The sequence below is a fragment of the Euleptes europaea genome, chromosome 4 (genome assembly GCF_029931775.1).
Source record: "Euleptes europaea isolate rEulEur1 chromosome 4, rEulEur1.hap1, whole genome shotgun sequence".
Classification (NCBI taxonomy): Eukaryota; Metazoa; Chordata; class Lepidosauria; order Squamata; family Sphaerodactylidae; genus Euleptes; species Euleptes europaea.
Window position 1 is genome coordinate 103896168 of NC_079315.1, and position 24453 is coordinate 103920620.

At 41.8% G+C, this 24453-nt stretch overlaps 1 protein-coding gene across 1 annotated transcript in view; it reads left to right on the forward strand.

Moving 5' to 3' along the window:
- RICTOR (RPTOR independent companion of MTOR complex 2) overlaps positions 1-24453 on the forward strand; it is an 84707-nt gene that overhangs the window by 49982 nt on the left and 10272 nt on the right. The window contains exons 12-30 of the mRNA XM_056847792.1: positions 1904-1991; positions 5193-5283; positions 5484-5550; positions 5915-5995; positions 7496-7596; positions 8834-8996; positions 9337-9438; positions 10203-10249; positions 13407-13542; positions 14589-14788; positions 15763-15889; positions 16468-16632; positions 17542-17618; positions 17715-17793; positions 18151-18260; positions 18390-18477; positions 20412-20504; positions 21115-21221; positions 22169-22398. Coding sequence (XP_056703770.1) covers positions 1904-1991; positions 5193-5283; positions 5484-5550; positions 5915-5995; positions 7496-7596; positions 8834-8996; positions 9337-9438; positions 10203-10249; positions 13407-13542; positions 14589-14788; positions 15763-15889; positions 16468-16632; positions 17542-17618; positions 17715-17793; positions 18151-18260; positions 18390-18477; positions 20412-20504; positions 21115-21221; positions 22169-22398 — 2152 coding nt within the window. The remainder of the gene's footprint in view (positions 1-1903; positions 1992-5192; positions 5284-5483; positions 5551-5914; positions 5996-7495; positions 7597-8833; positions 8997-9336; positions 9439-10202; positions 10250-13406; positions 13543-14588; positions 14789-15762; positions 15890-16467; positions 16633-17541; positions 17619-17714; positions 17794-18150; positions 18261-18389; positions 18478-20411; positions 20505-21114; positions 21222-22168; positions 22399-24453) is intronic.

The following is a 24453-nucleotide window of genomic DNA, read 5'->3' on the forward strand; positions in this document are numbered from 1 at the left end:
ATGTTGAACCCATGAGTGCTCAGATGCCCTGACGCATACCCTCACAGGCCATAAAAGCTCAGCTCCTGTGAGGATGAACAGAGTTAGAGAGCTGTAGGTGAATAGCCCCCTTTTTGGATGCACACCTTAACATGGTGAGGGGGTTTGTGTGTGTCAGGGAAGCTGAGAGCAATGCCATAAGGGGTCTAGACTGTTATCAAGAGACTAAACTCCTAGCAGAGTCACTCAAGACGGAATGGTCACAGCTGAGACACCAGACAAAGATGCATCCACTCCCTTAAGGGATCAATGGCCACATCCACAGAAGAGAACCGGCAATTCCAATGGTGATGGGGGCAGAGGAATCCTTGAAGGTAGCTACTGGGCAGCAGCAGTAGTGGAAGGTGACACTGGTGGAGGATCTTTCATAGACAATGGCAGTGCCACCACAGCTAACCCTGGTTAGTTAGTACTGCGCAGAAGAAGGCACTGGTAAACCACTTCTGAACAACCTTTACCTTGAAAACCCTATGATGAGAGGTATATAGCAACTTGAGAGGATTCCCAGATACTTAAATGGATGGGAGTGATAAAGGAGTCACCGATGAGAAGTTCATTGAGATACTGTTGCAAGGAGGGGCAGAGAACACTGGTTGAGTTGGGCTGAGCAACCTCTGTGGCATAACGGTGGTTCAAGGCCCCAGATCTTCCACAGTGACCCAAATTATAGACTTACAGTGCAATCTGAAGCAGAGTTACACCCTTCTACATCTGTTGACTTCAGTGCTTAGGATTGCACTGTAAAGTACTTCAATGATTCTTGAGTCCAGCCAAAAAAGAAAAACGAACAAGGAAAAACGAACAAGGAAACAAGTTTGAAGAGAGGTGTTTTGATGAATTATGGGAAGAATAACTGACAAGGTGTTCTGTCAAGTTAATCACATGATTACTTGTTCACTTGACATTTCTGTCTTGAAGCAGACGTTATTGATCATTCTGTAGTTAATGGAAAGTAAAACTGCACGAAGGTAAAGAATATGCGAAGGCCGTGTTTTATTATGGCTGTGTTGCTTAAAAGCACCACTGAAGTACATGACACGTTCTATAATAAAACATCAAGTTAATGACGATGTGCAATTGATAATTCCTGAATATCAGGTTGCTTTTTTTCATTGTACAGAATGCTCGAGGCCAGTGTGGGGCTTTGGGTGTTACTGGCATTACTCCCATCACCCTCATTGTAATCATAGTTTGCAGTGAAGACGGGCTGGGCTGGATTGTGGGCGAAACACACTGTGACTTGTGGGGACTGGATGTATTGAATTCATTTTTAAAATGTAAATCAGTTGCCCTTGCTGTTAAGTCTAAGAAAACTGTAAAGTATAGAAGTATTTCACTGTAGTGGAGGCAGGGTGCCTACATATAGAGGGATCATCATAGGTTTCAAAAGAGCCCAAGCTCCCCTCTCCTTTCCCCCGCGGCATGCATGGGTTTGTACACAGCAGGAAGTCTCCCGTAACCTCATCCAGTGCTCCCTCTTAGCTCGAAGCACAAATAACTTGCACACATCCACCACATTCCCATAATGACCCATTTTGCCAAGGGAGCACGTGGTCGGAAGGGTACAAGGGAAATCGAACTCTGAGCCATAAGATACTTGGGGATATTCCCCCTGCATGTTTTGTTTCCTTAGACAATTCTTAAAGGAATTCTAAAAGAGTCTAAAATTGTGCTTTGTTTTATCATTTTTAATGTTTTTAACCTTGATATAAGCCCCTTAAAATAAATATATTTCACTAATGCATAATTTTACCTTTCTCCACCCAACCTTCGGTACCCAGCTTTTGACTTACAACTTCAGCAGAAACCTACAAACCTGCATGGACTTTTGTAACCATACCATATTCCTTTTTTTTGTTTATAGCGGGGCCTACTTGAAGTTCTTTATGATATATTTCGCCTTCCTCTTCCTGTTGTGACAGAAGAATTTATAGAAGCACTTCTCAGTGTAGGTTAGTATTCAGCCTCTGTTATGTTCCCCATATTTTTCTTCCTGCGGGTGACGTGTTGTGGCTGAGTGGGATGCATTCATAATTGTCCCCCTCACCGGTAATATTTCCTTTCCATGTTGCCCACACACAGCCCTCACATCAGGCAAGTAAAGCTGCAGCCATCTCTGAGGCCTGGCACAGACATAACAGTAAACCATGGTATAATTTGGATGGCTCTGGAGGATTTTGTAGTCTGATTTAATCCTGGGTGGAACAGGACAAACAATAGTTAGTGGTGGTTCAGGTGCAACTGCAGTTGTGGTTTACCGTGGAGGTGTTTAATTTTCAGACTGCACATGAAGGAGGGGGGAGAGAGGCTGTGTGGCCAAAAAACCCTCCAAGTTTGTTTATGTTTGCCATTTTGGATGGCCTAGGCTTGTTTGGTGCTAGGTCTAATCCATGCCCACAGTTCTGGTTTGGAATTTAAAAATTTGCCGCAGTCCGGAAAGGAATTAGTTGATGAAACTGGAGCATCTAGATTTTAAGGATGCTGTGTTTAACTGGTTTATGTAGACTTCTCTCACCCACCCACACATTTTTTGCTTTCAGTCCTACTATAATCGGTTGCTGTTTTAGTTATGCTGATATTTTTAAGGAGAGGGAGGAGCCGTGGCTCAGTGGTAGAGCATCTGCTTGGCATGCAGAAGGTCCCAGGTTCAATCCCCAGCATCTCCAGTTAAAGGGACTAAGCAAGTAGGTGATGTGAAAGACCTCTGCCTGAGACCCTGGAGAGCCGCTGCCGGTCTGAGTAGACAATACTGACTTTAATGGACCAAGGGTCTGATTCAGTAGAAGGCAGTTACATGTGTGTTCAGGTGTGAGAGCCAGCATGGTGTAGCGGTTAAGAGTGGCAGACTCTAATCTGGAGAACCAGGTTCAGTTCCCCACTCTTCCACATGAAGCCTGCTGGGTGACCTTGGGCCAGTCACAATTCTCTCAGAACTCTTCTCAGCCCACGTGGAGGCAGGCAATGGCAAACCATCTCCAAACACCTCTTGCCTTGAAAACCCTATAGAGTCTCCAAAGTCAGCTGTGAGTTGATGGCACTTTCCTCCACCACAATTTTTTTGAATGGCTTGTAGCTTTTTGCGGATTTGTATGGTTTTTGTATGGGCGGTTTTAATGAAGTTATGTTATTTTGAATTATATCGATCCCGTGGGGAGGAGTAGCAACACATACCGTATATACTCGAGTATAAGCCGAGTTTTTTAGCCATGATTTTTGGCTTAAAAAACTCACCTTGGCTTATACTCAGGTCAATACGGTAATTTGCCTGCCGGGCCCTCTCCCAGCACGCTCCCGCCGGCCAGCTGATGGGCGGGCTGTCCCGCCTTCTCCCCCCCACCCCACCCGATCGCGCCTTCTGCGCGGCGGCAGTTTCTTCCCCCCCACACCCCACCCCACCCGATCGCGCCTTTTGCGCAATCGCACCTTCTGCTAGGCGGCGGCGGTTTCTTTCCCCCCCCACCTCCCCCACCCCCCACCTCCCCCGGGCCGGTCCTCCCGCTTGCCAGCTTACCCTGTGGGGCCTCCTGCATGCAGGGAGGGGGCCGCCACCACCGCCTGCCTGCGTGCCTGTAGCCCGGTCAGGTAAGCCTGCGGGGGGGGGGTGCATTTCCCCCTCAGCTTATACGTGGGTGCCTAATTTTCCCCCATTTTTGGGGTGAAATTAGGCACCTCGGCTTATACTCGGGACGGCTTATACCCGAGTATATACGGTACTTTTTAAAAAAAAACACCCAGATAATATGGTATCTCCTTGAGGAATATTTTGCTTTGCTGCAGTGTTCACCACAATGCCTGTATAGGTATTGTTAGGAAACTTGCTTATGTTGGTTCCCTGCTTGATACAGTAGGCTGACCAACCTCATCAACAAAGGGTTTGCCTGCACCATTTGCCCCACTCGGTGTGGGAATAATGAGCAGAAAAGGAAAAATGGGGACATTGTGAAAGCAAAGCGACTGATACATTCCTGAGTAAGCTGCTGCGTGGTCTTCGTGCTTTCCCCTTTTTGCTTCTCTCCTCTTTATTCCTGTACTGTTCTTTCATGCTCAAGCACCTTCAATGCACAAAGACCACCAATGTAGGCAGATAACAGGATGGCAATAAGATGCCAAGCAGAAACTAAGCTCTGTTTGGGTGTTTCTCCCACACACACACAAAGTAGCTAGATTAACTGTGATGCCTGGTATTTTCTGGGAGATCTTCTGTATGCGACAAGTTCCTTTTGAAAAGCTTCTTAAGACTTTATAATTCACAGTGGGTAGCCGTGTTAGTCTGTCTGCAGTAGTAGAAAAGGGCAAGAGTCCAGTAGCACCTTAAAGACTAACAAAAAAACTAACATACCCTACCAGAAAATATTTTTGTTAGTCTTTAAGGTGCTACTGGACTCTTGCCCTTTTCTACTAAGACTTTATAAGAATATAAGAAAGGCCCTGCTGGATCAGACCAAGGCCCATCAAGTCCAGCAGTCTGTTCACACAGTGGCCAACCAGGTGCCTTTAGGAAGCCACAAACATGTATCTCAGAACGTTTCCCTTACCTCATAGTAACGGAGCCAACTGTGCATGTGTCGTGTGCTGGTGTAACCTTAAAAGAGGTGCTCAGGAAGATCAAAATGAACGTGTACCTGGTGTGGTTAGTGTTGGCAGGACAGAAGAAGGGTGGCCAGGGCCTCTGTGCTTTTTGTGAGTGTAAGGAAAAGAAGTTGTTAGAGAGACGTGGGCCTCTGAAGTTAGTTACAGGGGCCCCTTCTGTGTATATTGTACCTTCACAGTGTTTGCCTCGCAAGAGCAAAGGGGAGCGTTTGGGACACAAGGAGAGACAGTAACAATTAAAAACAGAACAAATGAATTGTAGAACCATGCCGTAGAGCAGTGGTTCCCAAAGTGGATAGTCCTGCCCCCTGGGTGGTGGTGGGATTACCTAGGAGGGCACTAAGAGGCAAGGGGCACAGCAGAGGGGCGCTAGAAGTGGGCCCCTTCAACTGTGTTGTTCACTAATTTACTATTTTGAACAATGCTTTTTATAGGATAGGGTAGGGGGCGCTGGGGTTGAGTTTGTGGAACCAAGGGGGGGGTGGCCTGAAAAGTTTGGGAACCCCCGGTGTAGAGTAAGCTATTTCTTTTTTTTTTTCCTGCTTAATATTTTCTTGTTTCAGATCCAAGTCGCTTTCAAGACAGTTGGAGGCTTTCTGATGGCTTCGTCGCTGCAGAAGCTAAAATTATATTACCTCACCGAGCCAGATCTAGGTATTTATCATGAACAGGCTTAACTTGTAATGCCATTTTCCCATCAGTACTGGAATGTAAAATACAGCTGTTTGTAGGAATTTTAAATGCTTATATTTTTAATTACTGTAAGCTCTTTTGAGAGTCGGTTTATGGGCCAAAAGAAGGCTAAAATACAATAAATGAAGAGCTGATTTTATTTTTCTTGTGCGTTTATCTAGACCTGACCTCATGGACAATTACTTGGCACTTGTTCTCTCTGCTTTCATTACAAATGGACTCTTAGAAGTAAGTTGAGATTTTTAGTTTAAACAATGAATGTTTAATACTGCCTTGTTGTGGGGTCTTCTGTCAAGCAGTGAAATGGTTATTAGAAGAAGAGTAGGTTTTTAATCCTGCTTTTCTCTACCTTAAGGAGTCTCAAAGCAGGTTACAATCACATTTCCTTCCTCTCCTCACAACAGGCACCTTGTGAGGTATGTGGGGCTGAGAGAGTTATGGGAGAACTGTGTCTGGCCCAGCAGGTTTCATGTGCAGGAGTGGGGAATCAAGCCCGGTTCTCCAGATTATAGTCTGCTGCTCTTAACCACTATATACCATGCCGACTTTAAAACAAATATTCAAACAAACATTAATGTCTTAATTCTTGCAGGGCCTGGTTGAAGTGATCACAAGCAGCAATGACCACATATCTGTCAGAGCAACCATCTTACTGGGTGAACTTTTGCATATGGTAAGATAGGACTTTTTTTTAAAAAAACTGGTTTGTTCCGTTCTTTACCCTGGAACTCATTTTAGGGTTGGACCTTCATCTCCAGTGACTGGTGGCAAGAAAATAATTGTTTAAAGGAATAGTTGAAGAAGGGTGCAGTTGTGTCTATGCGCACCACTTCCTCACTGTGTGCTTGTGCATGAGTATGTGATACAGCAACTTCTCAAAGGTGTGGACAACTCTTTGCTCGCCGGCTTGATGCAGAGTCCTGCGGCCTTATTTGAGTCTGTCTGAACTGTGCGTAGTGATGGTTTCTCCCCAGTCCTCCTCCCTAGGGACTTGCGCCAGTGACGGAAATTCTGCTGGGCAGCATCCAGCTCATGGAGGAAGCACTGCTTGTCTTACTGATGCTTGAGGATGTTGATGGAGATCTCTGGATCTTTGTAATACAGGCTCACAGGACAAAAGTACAGCCCAGTCTTTCAGTTTAAAAGCTCTTTTAGTTAGAATAGCGAGCTGGTCAGCTATGTTACTTACTGCATATCTGCAGTTTTGTATTCTTAGAAATAAGTGGCTGTAAAATTCATGGCTTCAGCTGCTTGATATTAAACTGAAAATATCTTACAGGGATGATTTTTTGTTTTGTTTACAAGGGTTTGTTCAGGCATAATTTGAAGCCAGGGTTTGCCACTAAGAGGATTATCCTGGAAGCCTATGACTCACTGCCTCGTCCCCATCTACATAGCGAAATAATTATTTCCAGGTTTGCAGAAAACTGTGTCTTGCTATTATTGCAAACTGTGGTTTGTCCTTGTTCTGTAAACCAGGATTCTAATCTGGGAATAAACCACTGTTTGGAATCCTGGTTTACCTGAAAATAATTATTTTTTGTCACACATTGGGGAGAAGGGTTCAGGCAACCCCACACTTCTTCCAGAGCTGTTGGTGCAGCAGCTAACGATGGTTTGCAGCCTTGTCTGAACTGAGCCCCAGAGTGATGTTACAAGTAATACCCAAGACTACAGTAATTATCAGGAAATTAGAAAGAACGTTTCGACTTTGTTTTCAAATCCAGTATTTCCTCTTCAGTAAGATTCTGGGGGTTACCGCACTTTGTATTCCCAGCGATGTATTAAGAGTTTGAAAATGTTGTAAAAAACATCGCTTTAAAAGGGTTTTTGGATACCACGGCTTATAAATGGTTGGAAGACGTCTTCACAGCTAAAGGGGCCAAACAAAGTGTGAACAGTAATTTTTATAACGTTTTCAGACTCTTAATACATCGGTGGGAATACATACAAAGTGCGAACAGTATTTTTAATAACATTTTCAAACTCTTAATACATCGCTGGGAATACAAGTGCGGTAACAGCCTTTGTATTAAGCTGGTTTTGTGAGAGAAGAGATTTGGTTATTCCAGAATTCTGCATTCCTTTCAACTTCAATATGTCTTCAGTGGCTGGGGGGGTCTTGGGCTCCATTTGAAAAATCAAAACCTGTGAAGTTTCTTCTCTTTTTCAGGCAAACACCATTCTTCCTCATTGTCACAGCCACCACTTACATTGCTTACCGACATTAATGAATATGGCAGCTTCTTTTGACATTGAAAAGGAGAAAAGACTGTAAGCATACTTTATTTAAAAATAAAATATATGGAGTGCTAAGTTGGAGACTGATTTGCACATTGAATGGACTCTTCTCTGAAGCCTGTCTTTCTGCAGTATGTAGTTTGCCTCAGTTTATATGGTCTGACTTTATGGAAAGCAGTTTCATATTCCTGAGCTTTGAAATAACAATTGAAGTGTGCTGTTCTGATGAGCCTAATTTCATTCACCACCTTAAAATCATTGTAGGAGGGGTGGGATAAAAATCAAATGAAGAAGTAAAAGTGATCAAGATGTATAAATCACCTTTAACTGAAATATGTCTGGGGTGTCTGTATTTTAGATACTTAGGACTAACTATGGCTGTTACCGCACTAGGTATTCCCAGCGATGTATCAAGAGTTTGGAAATGTTATAAAAAACATCACTTTAAAAGGGTTTTTGGATGCCATGGCTAAAAAATGGTTGGAAGACGTCTTCACAGCTAAAGGGGCCAAACAAAGTGCGAACAGTATTTTTTATAACAGTTTCAAACTCTTAATACATCAGTGGGAATACATAGAAAGTGCGAACAGTATTTTTTATAACATTTCCAAACTCTTAATACATCGCTGGGAATACCTAGTGCGGTAACAGCCATAGTGTTCTGCTGGGAAACCATAGTTAGATCTCACTGCATGTGCTAAAAGGCAGTTATGAGGAGTGGTTTTGATTTGTATTGGGGCTATAGTGCAGAGTTAAGGGAACGTATTTGTCTTTTATCTTTTTCTAGCCCATGGCCACTTGCAAAGACATGTTTTCTGAGCGTGTGGTGCTAAAAGATTCAGTAGCTGTAAGAGTTAAAAAAAAAATATTCTCCCCGCCCCAGAATGTCTATGATATAATAGCCTTCTGGTTTTGAATCTTTGGTCTACATAATGAAGTTTGCCAGGCTTTGTATGTAAGGGCAGGAACTGCTGAATCCACATTTGAAAAAAGAACAGCAAAAATACATGTTCAGAGATGAAGAACAACATTTTTTTGAAAAACAACCTGAGGGGAATAATTTTTTTTCAACAGATAACAGATGCTGTAAGATTTAATTTTTGCTGCTTAAACTCAAGAGCAGCATTAATTACAAGCAGCCATCTTTTCCACTTTGGTGATTCACCAGGTCATTAATGGTCATGGATGGCATACCTGGAATAAGATTGTAGAGTTTATTTTGTAATGCCATCTAATGAATTTTGCCGTTATGAACACTTTCCCTTGATAGCCGAGCCAGCGCCGCGCTGAATTGCTTAAAACGCTTTCATGAAATGAAAAAACGGGGACCTAAGCCGTACAGCCTTCATCTAGATCACATTGTTCAGAAAGCAATGTCAACGCATCAGAAAAGGGATCAGTATCGTGTGCAGAAGGATATCTTTATTTTTAAGGTAATTACCCTGAAATGGGTGTTATCAGACTCTGAATGTTTTTGGGGTGTTGTTTTTTTTTTTAAACCCAATGCTCATTTTCACCTGAATGAGCTCCCATGTTGCTTGGAATTCTGACCTTAATTGAAAAAGTCTAAAATATAAAGGAAAACAGAGTCTGTTTATTACAAGTTTTGAAGTGTCTTAAAGTTCTGTTTCTAAACAATAACAAAGCATATGTTTTGGTGGTTATTGACTTCAGAAAATAAACCTAACCTGCATATTTGTCCATTCTGACCTGGAGCTTATCTTGCAACAAAATACATTTTCATTTCCACCCCTCCCTTTTGCTATGTTACAGGATACGGAAGAAGCACTGGCAACAAACCTTAGAGATAGCCAAGTTCTTCTTCACAAAGAGAACCTTGAGTGGAACTGGAATCTGATAGGGACCATACTTAAGGTAAGCAGTGAAATCATATATTAATTAAGATTTTTTTAAGTTGGAAGAATAGTGAAATAAAAGAAGATAATCTACCATTGCCTCATTGAGCTTAAACCAGTTGTAGTTGACAGGACTACCGTAAACAAAAACATTTAGAGGGTGTTTATATAAATGTGTTGATTGAGTGCCATGCAGTCCGTAATTAGACTGGGTGTAAACTAGTATTTTACCATGATCAAGTTAATTCATGCCATCGTATTCCCTATTACTATGTATGGGTGTGAAAGCTGGACATTGAAGAAAGCTGATAGGAAGAAAGTAGATTCTTTTGAAATGTGGTGTTGGAGGAGAGTGTTACGGATATCATAGATGGCCAAAAAAACAAATCAGTGGGTTATTGATCAAATCAAGCCTGAACTGACCCTGAAAGCTAAAATGACTAAACTGAGGCTATCATATTTTGGTCACATTATGAGAAGACACGAGTCACTTGAAAAGACAATCATGCTAGGAAAAGTTGATGGCAGCAGGAAAAGAGGAAGACCCAACAAGAGATGGATTGAATCAATAAAGGAAGCCACAGCCCTCAATTTGCAAGATCTGAGCAAGACTGTCAAAGATAGGACATTTTGGAGGACATTGATTCATAGGGTCGCCATGAGTCGGAAGCGACTTGCCGGCACTTAACACACGCAAACTAATATTTAGAAGTGCCCTCGCTAGAGCAATTGATCAAAGACTGGTATACAGCTTACAAAATTTTATATCTGTTTGTTTTCTAGTGGCCAAATATAAATCTGAGGAACTATAAAGATGAACAGCTGCACAGGTACGTAGATGACCGGGTAGGTCTCTGTAAAGAAAAAGTCAGATTTAGAAAATATTTCAGTATGTCTCAGGAAACAACAGCATGTTCCTAAACTTAAAAACCGTAATGATGATGTGTTGGAGACTGATGCCTGAGTTGGAATAAATATGAAGACAATTGTTTCTGTTTTGGGGGGAAAGCTATACAAAAGAGAAGCAAACTGCTTTAAAGAATGCTTATTAGTTAGCTGTATCCTTGTGTTTGAGATTGCATTTTGAGAGAGTAAACATTTTCAGCTGCCTCTCTACAATAAGTTTTTTAGTACTTGGATATTTAGATCAAGAAGGAATTTCATTCAGACTGATATTTATGCCAGAAACAGTGGGTGTAGATCAGGGGTGAGGAACCTTTTTTCCCCCAAGGGCCATTTGGATATTTATAACATCATTTGCAGGCCATACAAAATTATGAAAAATTAGCTGACCAAGCCCCAAGCAGGCAGCTGCCCCAGATGACCAGTGGCACACTCGCCTACCTAGTGGCACAGGATGGTCTGTTGCACCAGCCGGGCGTAGCCGTCCAGCTGCATGCCAGAGTTGCTTCTGCTCCGCATGGCCGGGGCCAGATTCTGCAGCCGGCTCCTGCTACCTCCACCTGCAGGGATGAAATGAGGACACACTGGCTAAGAACTCTCCCCCCCCCCCGCCACCGCACATTCTGGCCCTGCCTTCTTTAACCCCTCCATTGTTGCCACTTCCGCCCCCAGTCCTCTTGTTGTACAGAGGGAAGACATTTTTCCATGGCACGGGTGGGAAAGGGTTAACACAGTTTCTTGGGCAGTCATAGCAGATCCATAGCTAACGACTCTTCTGCAAGGGGGAAAAGAGGTTCCTTTTCTTGACAAAACAAACTCAAGTCCGCCTTGAATAGAGGCTATTCCTGTCCGCAGGAGGAGGCGGATCACCAGTCTTAGATCCTTCTGAGCTAGAGATCTGCCAGGACCCATGAAGGGCCAGGCCAAATGATTTCGCGGGCCTTAAACGGCCCCCGGGTCTGACGTTCCCCACCCCTGGTGTAGATTAAAGAGAAAGGGTCATAGAACGTGAGTTCTGTCAGGTCACTTAGGAAATTATTCCCAAATGATGGGCCATCTGAGCACTGATAGCCATTTTAGTGTGTTGCAGCAAAAAACAATTTGCCTTATTTTAAAGACGAACATCATTTTATTTCATTATAAGCCTTCATGGATTACAGCCTGTTTCCTCAAATGCTATGAGCAGTATGTAGGTAAATAGTAATAGGTTTGTGAGATTCTGCCTGACAAAATGATAAGGCTTAGGTAGTCCTTTGGTATGATCTAGCAAGACAATTCATATCGCCTGTGGCAATACTTTAAAGGTGTAGCTTTCCTTTCCCCACATAGACTGTGATGCTAAGTAAACTGATTACATTCTGAATCCATACATTTTTGTAGCCTTATGTCAAGCTAAAGGCTTGTTTATTGTCCAAGGCTGGCTTTAAGTTCCAAGTTTCCTGTTCCGGCTTAATAAATTAAAAGGTTTTATCCATTCAGAACCACCACCACCCCCTCTTACTGCTTAATACTCTTACCCTCTTACTGCTTTAACCGTGAGATTGAGAGCAAGCAGCCACATTCTTTCCCTCCCTTGGAATGATCTCAGGTTACGGCTATCATGGGCAACAAATGTAGCATTGTTTATTTCAGTGACTCAGAGCCATTAGTGCCAATTAGTTCATTGCGGTCAATATGACCACCAGCAGCTTTTTACTGCTTTTTCTGGGTTCTGTTCTTTATGAACTCTCGGGCTCTAAGCTGAAGTAAAATTACATTGTGCCTACAAATGCACATAATTTAGAATCCATGTGGTACAGTAGTGATTTAGTCATAGTGCACTGGATGGGAAGGGTGCTTAGACTTTTAAAATAACTCTTTCCAAGAGTGAGTGAAGAAACCGGGTTCTCTGCTTTACCACCCCCCACTCGGTTGGAAGGGCTGTGTCAATTCTCCAGCCTCTGCCTTATGGATCCAGTCGGATGCAAACACATTTGAGGCTGGAGGAACTAAGAAGTTGCTCTTTCCAGCTGCCCCACATTTCTTTAGGAAGAGTTGCTTTACATTGTGATATTGTCCTTATCACATTTGTGTGGCTTTATTGAAGTTTAACTTCTGAAATTCCCAATGTGCAAATGGGTTTGAAGGAATTTGCGTTAGGGCTGTATCATGCCAGTACAATTACAGCACATTCTTGAGCCTCAAGGGTGAAAGGGCTTAGGAGGCCAGGAAGGGGCTGTGCCGGAGTTAGTGGCCCCAGTGCCGGCTTGGAGGTCTGGACGCCGGGCGCTTCCATGGCAGCGCTACCCCAAAATGCTGTCAGGGCCTTCCACCTGCGTCCCACCAGTGTAAAGGCCCGTGACGGCGTTCCAGGGGATGTTCTGGCATCCTGGGAGGCATTCCCGGCGTGTTCCGGGGGTAGGAGCTGCTGTTAGCCTCCCGTTCGCCCCGGGTATGCCGGTGGCAAGAAGAACAAGGCTGCTCCAAAACGCCCCGTTTAAAATTTAAAAAGCCTTTTAAAAGCTTTTTTTAGTTTTTGGTGCTGGGGAAACGGGTTAGGAGGCGCCATAGCGGCGTCTCCTTCCCGCCATTCCCCCATGCCGAAAGCTCAGGAATGCTCTGTTAGTGGCACTGTCTTTATAGTCCCAATGTAATGTTTCCCCTCCCACCGCCAGTTCTCTTTGACTTTGAGACAAAAGGAAAAGTTGGGGGTATAAATATCTTAATAAAAGGTAAACTTTGCTCAGTGGAATGGTAGGTGGGATAAGATCCACTCTATTGCCTTATTTCTATTTTGTTAATTTATATTAATTTCTGTAGCTCGCTTTCTTTTTAGGATCATTCATACATTATTTGTTTCCTTGCTTTGCTATTTGGTCTTTCGTGAGAAAGTTCTTAACCATTCTTCCAGTTACAGTTCTGGATAACCTGGATAACTTTGGTGTTTGTATGTTTTTACAGATAATAAATTCAGAATAAGTTTGAGGGCAAAATTACTTGGTTCTTAACGTGATCACATTGGGAAAAACTACTCTTTCAGGCAGTGATGTGTACAGCTGTTTGAAATACACTTTGTTAAACACCTCATTCTTTTATTTAATGTAGATTTGTACGACGACTGCTATATTTTTACAAGCCCAGTAGCAAATTGTATGCCAACCTGGAACTGGATTTTGCAAAGTCAAAACAACTCACAGTTGTAGGTTGTCAGTTTACTGAATTTCTTCTTGAATCTGAAGAGGTGAGTTGGATGTTGTTGAGTTCCAGCTGCTAACTAGAGCTATATATTACTTTGGGGGAGGATTTTGCTTGTTCTATAAGGTTTTGGTTAGCAAATATATAAAAGTCATACAGGTTTATATAATATTGATACACCTGTGAGCTGTGGCAGTAGACAGAAAAAAGTATCGTGGAATACATCCGAAAGGGCCCTAAAGCATTAAATTACATTAATAAAATAAACAATATTCTGTTCTGTTTCCTGGCGGGTTGGTCTGTTTACAAAACTGAGAACCTGATGGGAGAGGAAAATACCAGAAGGTGTAAGATCCCTTTGGTAGAAACCTGTTTTTGAGCAGCTTCAACCTGCCGCTGTTAGCTCTGACAGAACTTGAACTGCCCGAGGGTTGTTTACAGTTCCGACTGCCATAATCCCCATGGGAATGAGTTACAGGTTATTTCAGGATCATCTGAGGCCAGCATCACAGCTGACTTCGCCACATTTTTCATGAGGAGGAATTGTTATCCAAAATCCACAGCATTGTTGTTTTTTTAAAGCTTTTTTGCATGTCACATTCAAGTTTTAATATTTCTTCTACAACACATAGTATAACTATGGTTGCCAACCTCCAGGTGGTGGCTGGAAATCTCCCGCTATTACAACTGACCTCCAGCCGATAAAGATCAGTTCCCCTGGAGGAAATGGCCGCTTTGGCAATTAGACTCTATGGTATTGAAGTCCCTCCCTTCCCCAAACCCTGCCCTCCTCAGGCTCCACCCCCAAAACCTCCCGCCGGTAGTGAAGAGGGACCTAGCAACCCTAGATATAACTATCCTTGTGTACTTTAATCTTTAATTTATGGATAAAATGTTTCAGAAGTTCCCATATATGCCAATAGCCCAAGAATTGCCTCTGGCATAATTTACTTTGGTACTGGTCTGTTTTAACATTTGCTTACCTCTTGTATCTTGAGAGATAAAAGCTGGTGTCTTTTTTCATCTGAGGCAAGGGTGGGGGAGAGAGAAAACAACTGCAAATTAAACTTAGAACTGTTGCTTTCCTGTCAGGATGGTCAAGGCTACCTTGAGGAGTTGGTGAAAGATATTGTACAGTGGCTCAATTCTTCCTCTGGGATGAAACCAGAACGCAGCCTCCAAAACAATGGGCTACTTAACACTCTCAGTCAGCACTACTTCTTATTTTTTGGTACACTCTCCTGCCATCCCCATGGAGTGAAAATGCTTGAAAAGTGTCACGTATTTCAGTGGTGAGTACCATTATCCATTATGAACATGTCTTGAAGATCTCAGTTCTCTCCCCCCACCCCGTTTCTCTAGATCTGTGGTTATTTAACCTCTTCATTTCCTCTGCACACCCCCATCACAAAACAGCAGAGATATGTGGTTAGTAAGCACCTTCCTTAAAAGGGAAGGTCTTAGTAACTTGTAGATTTTCCTTGTAAAGATATTGAGTACAAACTAGTGTGCAAATGCCATTAAAGTTGTTTGCGTCTCTTTGAGCCATTTATATTTCTTCAGGTCTGTGACCTTCAGTTGCATGATTTAATGACCTACAGGAATCCAAAATGCAGAATTGTTGAGTCTAACTTTTTAAAAAAGCCCTGGAATATTCTGTGGCTTGGATCCTATCTAGCATGAGCAAACCAGCTCTCACATAAGTAAATTATTAATAACTTTCCCCCTCCTGTTCCAGTTGTGCTTTCTAAAAATGGGCTGCCCCCTGAACAGTGGGAGGGGGCAAAGTGAAAGGAGGAATTACAAAAAAACAAAAACACCAAAACTCTTCTGCTTGTGAAAGTGTCTTCCATCAGCAAATAGTGAGGATCCACTCCATAATATTTTCCCAAGTCAACACTTGGTAACTATAAAACTTATAAGATAACCACATGGTAGTTTTTAGCAGAAGCTTTTCCTATGGAAAATAGTTAACTATGACTCATTTTGTTTCTGTTGCTACAGCCACAATATAATAATTGATAACATCCTCGGATACAAGTGCAGGGTGCATAAGCAAAAACAGGAGTTGTCCGCCCCAAGGAGCTTTGTCTAAAATTTGATAAAACAGATGGAGGGTGTGTTAAAATCAGCCCCATTAACATGCAGATTTACATTCCTTGAATGAGTAAGGATCTGAACATATGAGTAAGGATCTGAACATATATAAAAATATACGTATCTTAGGGATTCCAGCCTTGTTTAACTGTGTTCCACTTGTTTTCAGTCTCCTTAATCTTTGCTCTTTGAAGAACCAAGATCACTTACTTAAACTGACGATATCTAGTTTGGACTACAGCAGGGATGGATTAGCAAGGGTCATCCTTTCCAAAATCCTAACGGCGGCTACTGATGTAAGTGACTGGTGGGTTGTACACATTTACATGCTGAACAGTATATAAGTATGGGTGGGTTTATACATGTTTTCACCACGGAGTGGGACTAGACCAGGGAAACCTGTGTTCAGATCCTTACTCATAAAACTATCTGAGTGACCGTGAATCAGCTTCTTTATTCCCACTAAGCCATGAAGCTTAATGGATAACCCACTTACTCTTAGCCTAACCTATTTTGTAAGGGGTTATTGTGAGAGTAGAGTAAGGAGCTCCTTGAAGGAACCTTGGAAACTTAATGCACACTTTGAGTTCCATGTATTTTTTATAGCTATACATTCAGAAATCCAAATTTCTTGCCCTCAGCATGTAAATATAGGAGAACACACAAGGTTGAGCTTCCATTTAAGAATTTCTGGCCCTTACAGTTTTGTTGACATGCTGGGATTTAAAATTTAAGGAGCACAAATAGCTTCAAAGTCGGGAATAACTTGGGTTTTGTCATTTATTTCAGTGGCTTATAAATTTCTGTGGTTTTGTGTCTGTGTGAGGTCTCACGTGCCTATTTCCATTTATCTGCTCCCCCCCCTCCTTTGTAGAGCTGCAGATTGTATGCCACAAAACATTTAAGGGTACTGCTGAGAGCCAATGTAGAGTTCTTCAGTAACTGGGGGATCGAATTACTAGTCACTCAGCTGCATGACAAAAACAAAGCTATTTCCTCTGAAGCTCTTGATATTCTTGATGAGGCATGTGAAGACAAGGTGAGCATCTTTCATTACCTCATGCAGTCTTTGTAAAATGCACGCAGTTTCTGTTCAGTTCATTAAGAAATAAACTCACATTGTAATGTTATCTCATCTACCATGAATGGAAGGCGTTCATGAGGCAGATCTCTCTCCCTTGTTCTTAAAAAGCTATGTTGTTACGGGATGGGGGGTCAACACTCCTCTGGCATGAGAATGGGGCGGGGGGGGGTTCCTAGCAAACAAAAAACCCAACTACTAACCGTCCTCCAGTGCTTTCCTCTCAGCTATAAAGTGGCAGGCAAGGATCTGGGAGAACCCCACTGTGCCATGAAACTCAATAGGTGACCGCGGGCCAGTCACACTCTCAGCCCCACCAGATTGTTGTGAGGAGGAAGACAGACTGATGTCTGCTTCACTGATCTCTTTGGAGAAAGGGTGGAATTAAATTGTAGTAAATAAACCTCACCAAAGTTCTAAGTGTGCGCTAATTCTGAAGAGTGGCCTATCAAGGAACAGACAAGAGATCCATTCTGTAGCAGTGCCTTCCATTGACAGTTTGTAGGACGCCACACTTTATCTTTCATTTTCAGTAGTGATTCTGTTTTGCGTATTGATATAGAAGTTTTATATTCCTTGGCTCCTGTAAGATGTGCTGTGATTTGTGCTGGTGACTTTTCATAAGTGTAGCTGCAAAAAGGTTGGCAATCAAAGAATAAACTCAAGTCTCAATTCAGAAATCAAGGTTTTTTTTCAAGAGCAGATTATTTTAAACTAAGACACTAAATGCAGTTGTCCAACTAATATGATTCATACTGTTTCACCTAATATTCAGATATTTGTCTGATGTGATCCAAAGTGAATTTCAATGTTTATTGTAACCCATTTTTACCTGCCTGAAGTAATATGTTTTTCTCTCTTTTTTAGGCAAACCTTCATGCCCTCATCCAAATGAAACCAGCACTATCTCACCTTGGGGACAAGGGCTTGCTTCTGCTGTTAAGGTTGATGCATTATTAAATATGGCATTTCAGATTAATAAAAGCCAATTCACATGAATAATCAATGTTCATATCTATAACCAGTGTATTTTTTTTCAGATTTCTGTCGATTCCCAAAGGTTTTTCCTATCTCAATGAACGAGGATATGTGACAAAACAAATGGAGAAATGGCAGAAGGTACTTTTTTTGACAAATCTAACATGTTCTGTACAACTCATAATTTCAGATGTATTTCTTCTTATGCCGACTTTCCACTTTTATAGGTTAGCTTACTCTGCTGGGGTGCTCCCAGGCATAATGTGACATCTTGCCTTAATAGCCATTATGACTGGTGGAGAAGCGCTTTCTTTGTAATGAGAAATGTGTTGATTCTAAAGTGCCTTTTGCATTTTTTTTTGCGTTTCAGTTATGAAATCTGCTGTGGTACCTTGGTAATAATTAAAATAGTAAGAATAATGATATCAGACTGTCGTGCATAAAGAAAAATATCAGAAATATGGTTCTGATTAATTCTGTATTCCATTACCACCCTAGGAATACAATTTAAAATACGTCGAGTTGATAGAGGAGCAACTTAATGAAGCACTTACCACTTACCGCAAACCTGTTGATGGTGATAATTATGTTCGTCGGAGCAACCAAAGGTGGGCAAAAGTGCAACAAATCTTCAGTGGGTTGTAAAAGCAATAGCTATGGAAAATGAAATAACTGTGGCTGCTTTTGAGATTGTTATAATTAACACTGTGAAATCACACCATTTTTCTTTCTACCAGATTGCAACGGCCGCATGTTTATCTGCCAGTTCACCTTTACGGTCAACTGGTACACCACAAAACAGGCTGCCATTTGTTGGAAGCGCAGGTAAGGAACTTTAATTTAGTTAATTCATAATAAAGTTAGCATTAAATACCTTTTTGGAATTTATTTTAGCATCCATCATTTGGGTGTTACTGATTCAGGTGGCTTGGCTTTTACTTGTTGAGCCCCATAAGAAAAGAAAGCAGGATGTGATTCTTCAGTGTGTTTGGCTTTAGAAAGCAATTTTAGTGACCACATCTGCTTAAACTTATTTAATGCATTTTAAAATCCTTCTTCCCTACATTTGCATCCTTTAAACGAACGTCCCCCATCCCCCCCCCCGTCTACTTGCAATTGTGTGAGATCTGAGAGATGTCACAGTAGCATGGGAGTATAAACTCTTTCTGAACACCACAGTGATAATTCATTGGGGTAGAAAGCTCAAGATTGGTTAGCTTTAGTCTTGGTACCCAAGATTGGGTGGGATGAAAAAATATGAATAATGGAAATTTATAATTTATTAGAAGTGCTTTGTCAAGATTGAAATTATTTAAAAACGTTAAAACCGCACAACGGCATTTCCTAAGGTTGATACCTGTCATTGTTTGACTAGGGTGATACTTGCACACAGCTTATATGCTGGCCATTGGCCGTAACAAATAAACAAACAAGCTTATATGGGAGACATATATAGCCCAGCATAAAAACTTAAAACAATCTTACCAGATGTTGGTGTAATTGGTAATATATACAACCTATTACATGCCTGGTCTGTTTTATATTGCCTGTATATGTAAATATATTTGTAATATGTGTGCATATTTTATATGGGTTTCAAATAGAACACTGAGGAAGGCCATATAGGTTGAAACGCATTTGGCATGTGGTGACAGATATCAACCTGAGGAAATGCCATTGTGCGGTTTTAACATTTTAAAATAATTTTAATCTTGACATAGATTTTAATCTTATTCATATTTTTTCATCCCACCAAACTTGGGTACCCAACTTCTGTTTTCTAGGTTGGGTTCTATTCCCCTCTTTTTTCTTCTAGCTTTAGTCTTGGCCAACAGTTCCTACATGAAAGCCCCACTTGTGGAATTTTCATCTTAAGGTTTTCCCAAGTAATGTGGGAATGCAGTTTGAAAGAAGAGAGTCCCAAATCTAGCAAGAGATTGCACAGTCACTACAAAATCTTTGGGAAACAAACTTCCCCCAGCAGTCTGTAATGATGAAGCAGGAGGGGAAAGGAAAAGAATGTAACTCTCTTTTTTCCCCTCACACTTTTGCAATTGTAACATCTGAATTACTTGTTAGTTTCTGGAGCCCATGCTGCGCTTCACAGGGAATGACGCAGAAGCTACACTTGGAACTCCCAGTAAAAAGTACAGAAATGGGGAGTTATTAGCCTAGTCATGCCTCCCTCCCCAGTTCCATTCTGTCCTGATTTTTCAAGCGTATCTCACCCATGTGCATCATTTTACTTTCTCATGCCTGGCCTGCCATGGTGAAAATATGAGAAACAATTGTGTGAAACTACTGTGAAAACAGTGTGAACGAACTCTTACATTTGTTGTTAAAGGAGTAGCTGATTGATTTAGAAATGTCCACCTAGCTTAACGTTTTATGGTTCCCGGCTGTGTTAATTTCTAATTTTTTTAAATTGACTGAATTAAAGAAAAAGTAGGCATTATCTAATTTCATTCTATTGATAGTCATTAGTATTCATGAAATGGGAAAAACTGTTTACATACTGAGTAGATCAGAGTAGCTGTCATTGTTTCAGGCATCCTTATTCAATTTCACCTGCAGTTGCTTTTGACGTCTTTGCTTAGGACCCTTGATTTGAGTGATTAGCTTTTTGGAAATCGTTGCTATACTGATGACAGTAAAAAGAGGAACCCATTTATGTTGAAAAAGCAACTGAAATTATGAATGACTCAGAACTAATAATATTGAGATACTTTCTTCCACCACCTCCCCCCCCCACACTTTAGAGTATTGTTCCTGACCTGAGTTACACCATTCGTTCCCCTGTGCTGGATAAATGGGAAGGGATTAAGCAGCTGAAGGCAGCTCTCTGGGCACTGGTAAGTTTAAAAAAAATCTTCCAGGGTTTTTTATTTTTCTGCAAGCATAAAAACCAGTGAGGAGCATGTACAGATCTCTTTGTTCTTGGAATGAGGCCCGATAATGGCCTCTGTTGAGTATTACTTACCACTTACTATACATTTTGTTCCTAAATGATGAATGTTGCTCTGACGGCTAATAATATAGCATTTGGGATTTAAAAAAACAACAGATTTCAGTGTTGGAGTCTATTTCCTTTTTTGTTTTTAATAACAGCAGAGAAACCGGGGTGGGGGGGTGGGGAACCTGTTTTGAAAAATAAATGATTGTGTCCTTTGGTACATCTTCTCCCTCTCTTTATTGATAGGCAAATTAATTATGTGTTATGTCAGAATAAGACAAATCTGACTGTTTAATTTCAGCATGAGTTGTAGCAGAATTTATTTTGAGATTGTGAAAGATTTTAAGGGAACGGTGATACTGAGTAGGCAGTCAGTATCTGTGCAGCATTTGGTCATATACAGAGTCGGTTTCAAACGCTAAGCACCACCTCATCATGTTGCATTGTGTCAAACATATTTACTGGTATCTCCAAAGTCAGCATAGTCACAGGTAATATTCTCATTACAGGGCAATATCGGGTCGTCAAATTGGGGTCTGAATTTGCTTCAAGAAGAAAATGTGATTCCTGATATATTGGCCCTTGCCCAACATTGTGAAGTCTTGTCTATTAGGGGGTAAGTAGAATTTGAAAACAGGAAACGCTTGTTTTAAGCAGTTGAGGGTTTGTTTGTTTTTTCTTGGTCTGAAAGCCATTAAAATCATTTGATGATTTGCAGCTAGCAGCTCTGTTCCTAGCAAATACTAGAGCGTCCTGAACGGTTTTCGGACAAAAGAGGTGCATCCCACAAGGACATCCTTGAATTTACCCAGAGGCCTCTTTGTGTGGCAGTAAATAATGTTGGCCATTGGTTTTGCACCCTTGGTGCTGCCTTGGCACAGCATCTGCTGTTGTTTTCCAAGAGTTCCTTAAACCTGGGACATGCACCCTTGCAAATGGATTGCTGCAGAGTACAGTGATGACGTAATCTTCTTTGCCAGGCAACAGACCTAAACGTCAGAAAACTAAAACTGTACACATCTACAATTTGGAATAATGTTCTTTGGGACTGTATATCATCTGTATATCATTATTTATGAAAAAGTATTGATGAATATTTCAGGGAATACCAAAATGTACAATGTAGTAAGTCTAATCACCTCTACAATCTAACTATTTAATTTCTGACTCTACTTTGTATCCACTTACTCACTAAGTCACTTCAGTAAAAATAGTAGTATCTAATTGCATTCAGTCTTGCAGCCTATGGTTTTGGCAGGCGTTACAAAGGATGTTGTTGTGGTATAGCATGTGTATGTCTCTAAGAGAAGTGTAAGATAATTATATATAAGAGTACGTAGAACGTGGGAGAGGCGCGCAGCAGTTTGGATGTGTTTTTAGGTTTCTTATCTGACTGGAATAAAGAAACTTGGAACTTAAGCGTGGAGGCGTTATTCAACAGAAATAACAGTTGTGTTCACGATCTATCTATCATCTATCTATCAATCATTGTCTGTAGGACTATAGACTTGTTGCATGTTAATATATTTTTGTTTAAAGTGGATTCCTGTTTTGTAAATACAGGACCTGTGTCTACGTGCTCGGCCTAATAGCCAAAACAAAGCAAGGCTGTGACATTCTGAAGCATCAGAACTGGGATGCGGTGAGACACAGCCGTCGGCACCCTTGGCCAGTCGTCCCTGACGACATGGAGCAACTCTGCAATGAACTCTCCTCTGTTCCCAGTACACTTAGTTTGAACTCTGAATCTACCAGTTCAAGGCACAACAGTGAAAGTGAATCTGCACCATCAAGTAAGCATGTGTAGCAGCTCCAGCAACTGTGGATTCAGAAAAGTGCATGTTATGTGATGCTGCAAATCTGAATGTTACATCCAGTAACATGGATTGATGTTACATTGATGGAAGACTTAAGCAAGAGCTTAACTCTAAAGAGAGTGCCAGAGTGGTGTAGTGGTTAAGAGCGATGAATTGGAGGACTGGACTCTGATCTGGAGAATCGGGTTTGATCCCCCACTCCTCCACATGAGCAGCGGATGCTAATCTGGTGAACTGGATTTGTTTCCCCACTCCAACACACGAAGCCAGCTGGATGACCTTGGGCTAGTCACAGCTCTTTTAGAGCTCTATCAGTCCCTCCTACTTCACAAGGTATCTGTTGTGGGGAGGGGAGGGGAAGGGAAGGTGATTGTAAGCCGGTTTGATTCTTCCTTAAGTGGTAGAGAAAGTCGGCATATAAAAACCGACTTTCTCTACCACTTAAGGAAGAATCAAACCGGCTTACAATCACTTTCCCTTCCCCTCCCCATAACAGACACCCTGTGAGGTAGGTGAGGCTGAGAGAGTGTGAGTAGCCCAAGGTCACCCAGCTGGCTTTGTGTGGGAGTGGGGAAACAAATCCAGTTCACCAGATTAGCTTCCACCGCTCATGTGGAGGAGTGGGGAATCAAACCCGGTTCTCCAGACCAGAGTCCACCGCTCCAAACCACCGCTCTTAACCAGCTCTTCTTCTTCCTCTTCTTCCTCTTCATCCTCTTCGTCCTCTTTGTCGTCCTCGTCCTCTTCTTCCTCCTCTTCCTCTTCCTCTAAGTGCTTAGCTGTGGCAGATCACAATGGTGACCTGTGTGCACAGGCATTGTAATTGTCTCCTAATCTTGAATATTTTATGTTCTTCCATGAAGATGAACAGGTGAAAGGGAAAACAGCTGTAATTACCAACTTGATTGTGAAAGATTTTGCTTTTCATTACACATTTTTTTTTATTTTTACTCAAGAACAGACTTTTTCTTTTCAGAGTTTATAGAAAAAATAATTTTGGGCCACGGCTTGGTATACAGTGTATGGATTATAAAGCAGGGAATTCTTTTCCATGGAAACTGGTTCAATTGCTTCTTCAGAGCAATGATAAAAACAGCAGAATGACCTGCTACCTCTTTTTCAGTTTAGCAGAAAATGCTGATCTGGGCTTTGTGTAGTTAAAACTAGAAGCATATATTGGGGCATCTTGTGAATATTTAATCATATTTAAAGAAAAGGTTCAGGGAAGCCTTTGGGTACAATCCAGAAAGTGCTGGAAACTAAATGACACCAGTTAGCAATCAGGTAGAAATAAGCAGGAAATGAGCATAGAAGTATCAGGCAAAAATGACTAGGCTGTATCTCGCAAAAGGTACGTTTGATATAGGGCAGATAATAAACACTTTAAGAGCACTTCATATACATTATCTTGCCATCCCTACATCAAACCTGAAAGTCAGGGGTGTCGAACTCATTTGTTAAGAGGGTCGGATATGACATAAATGTCATTTGGTCGGGCCAGGCCATACTTCGTCAGCCCAGCCTAGTTCAGGACGGGGTGTGTGTGGCTGGCTCACGAGCTGGATAAGAGCTCTCAAGGGGCCAGATCTGGCACGTGGGCCTTATGTTTGACACCCCTGCTGTAAGAGAAGGAGGATTGCTTAGCACCACTGAGTGAGTGCATGGCAGAGATGATATTTCAGCTGGGGACTTCAGCAACAGAAGTTACTTTCACTTGGTGTCACCCGTGACACCAAGCGAAAGTAACTTCTGTTGCTGAAGAGGATAAGCTAAGAAAATTCATGGAACTTTAGAAAGACCTGTATTCCTTGAGAGCCAGCATGGTGTAGTGGTTAAGAGCGGTGGTTTGGAGCGGTGGAGTCTGATCTGAAGAACCAGGTTTGATTCCCCACTCCTTCACATGAGTGGCAGAGGCTAATCTGGTGAACTGGATTTGTTTCCCCACTACTACACCACAAAGCCAGCAGGGTGGCCTTGGGCTAGTCACAGTTCTCTCAGCCCCACCTACCTCACAGGGTGTCTGTTGTGGGG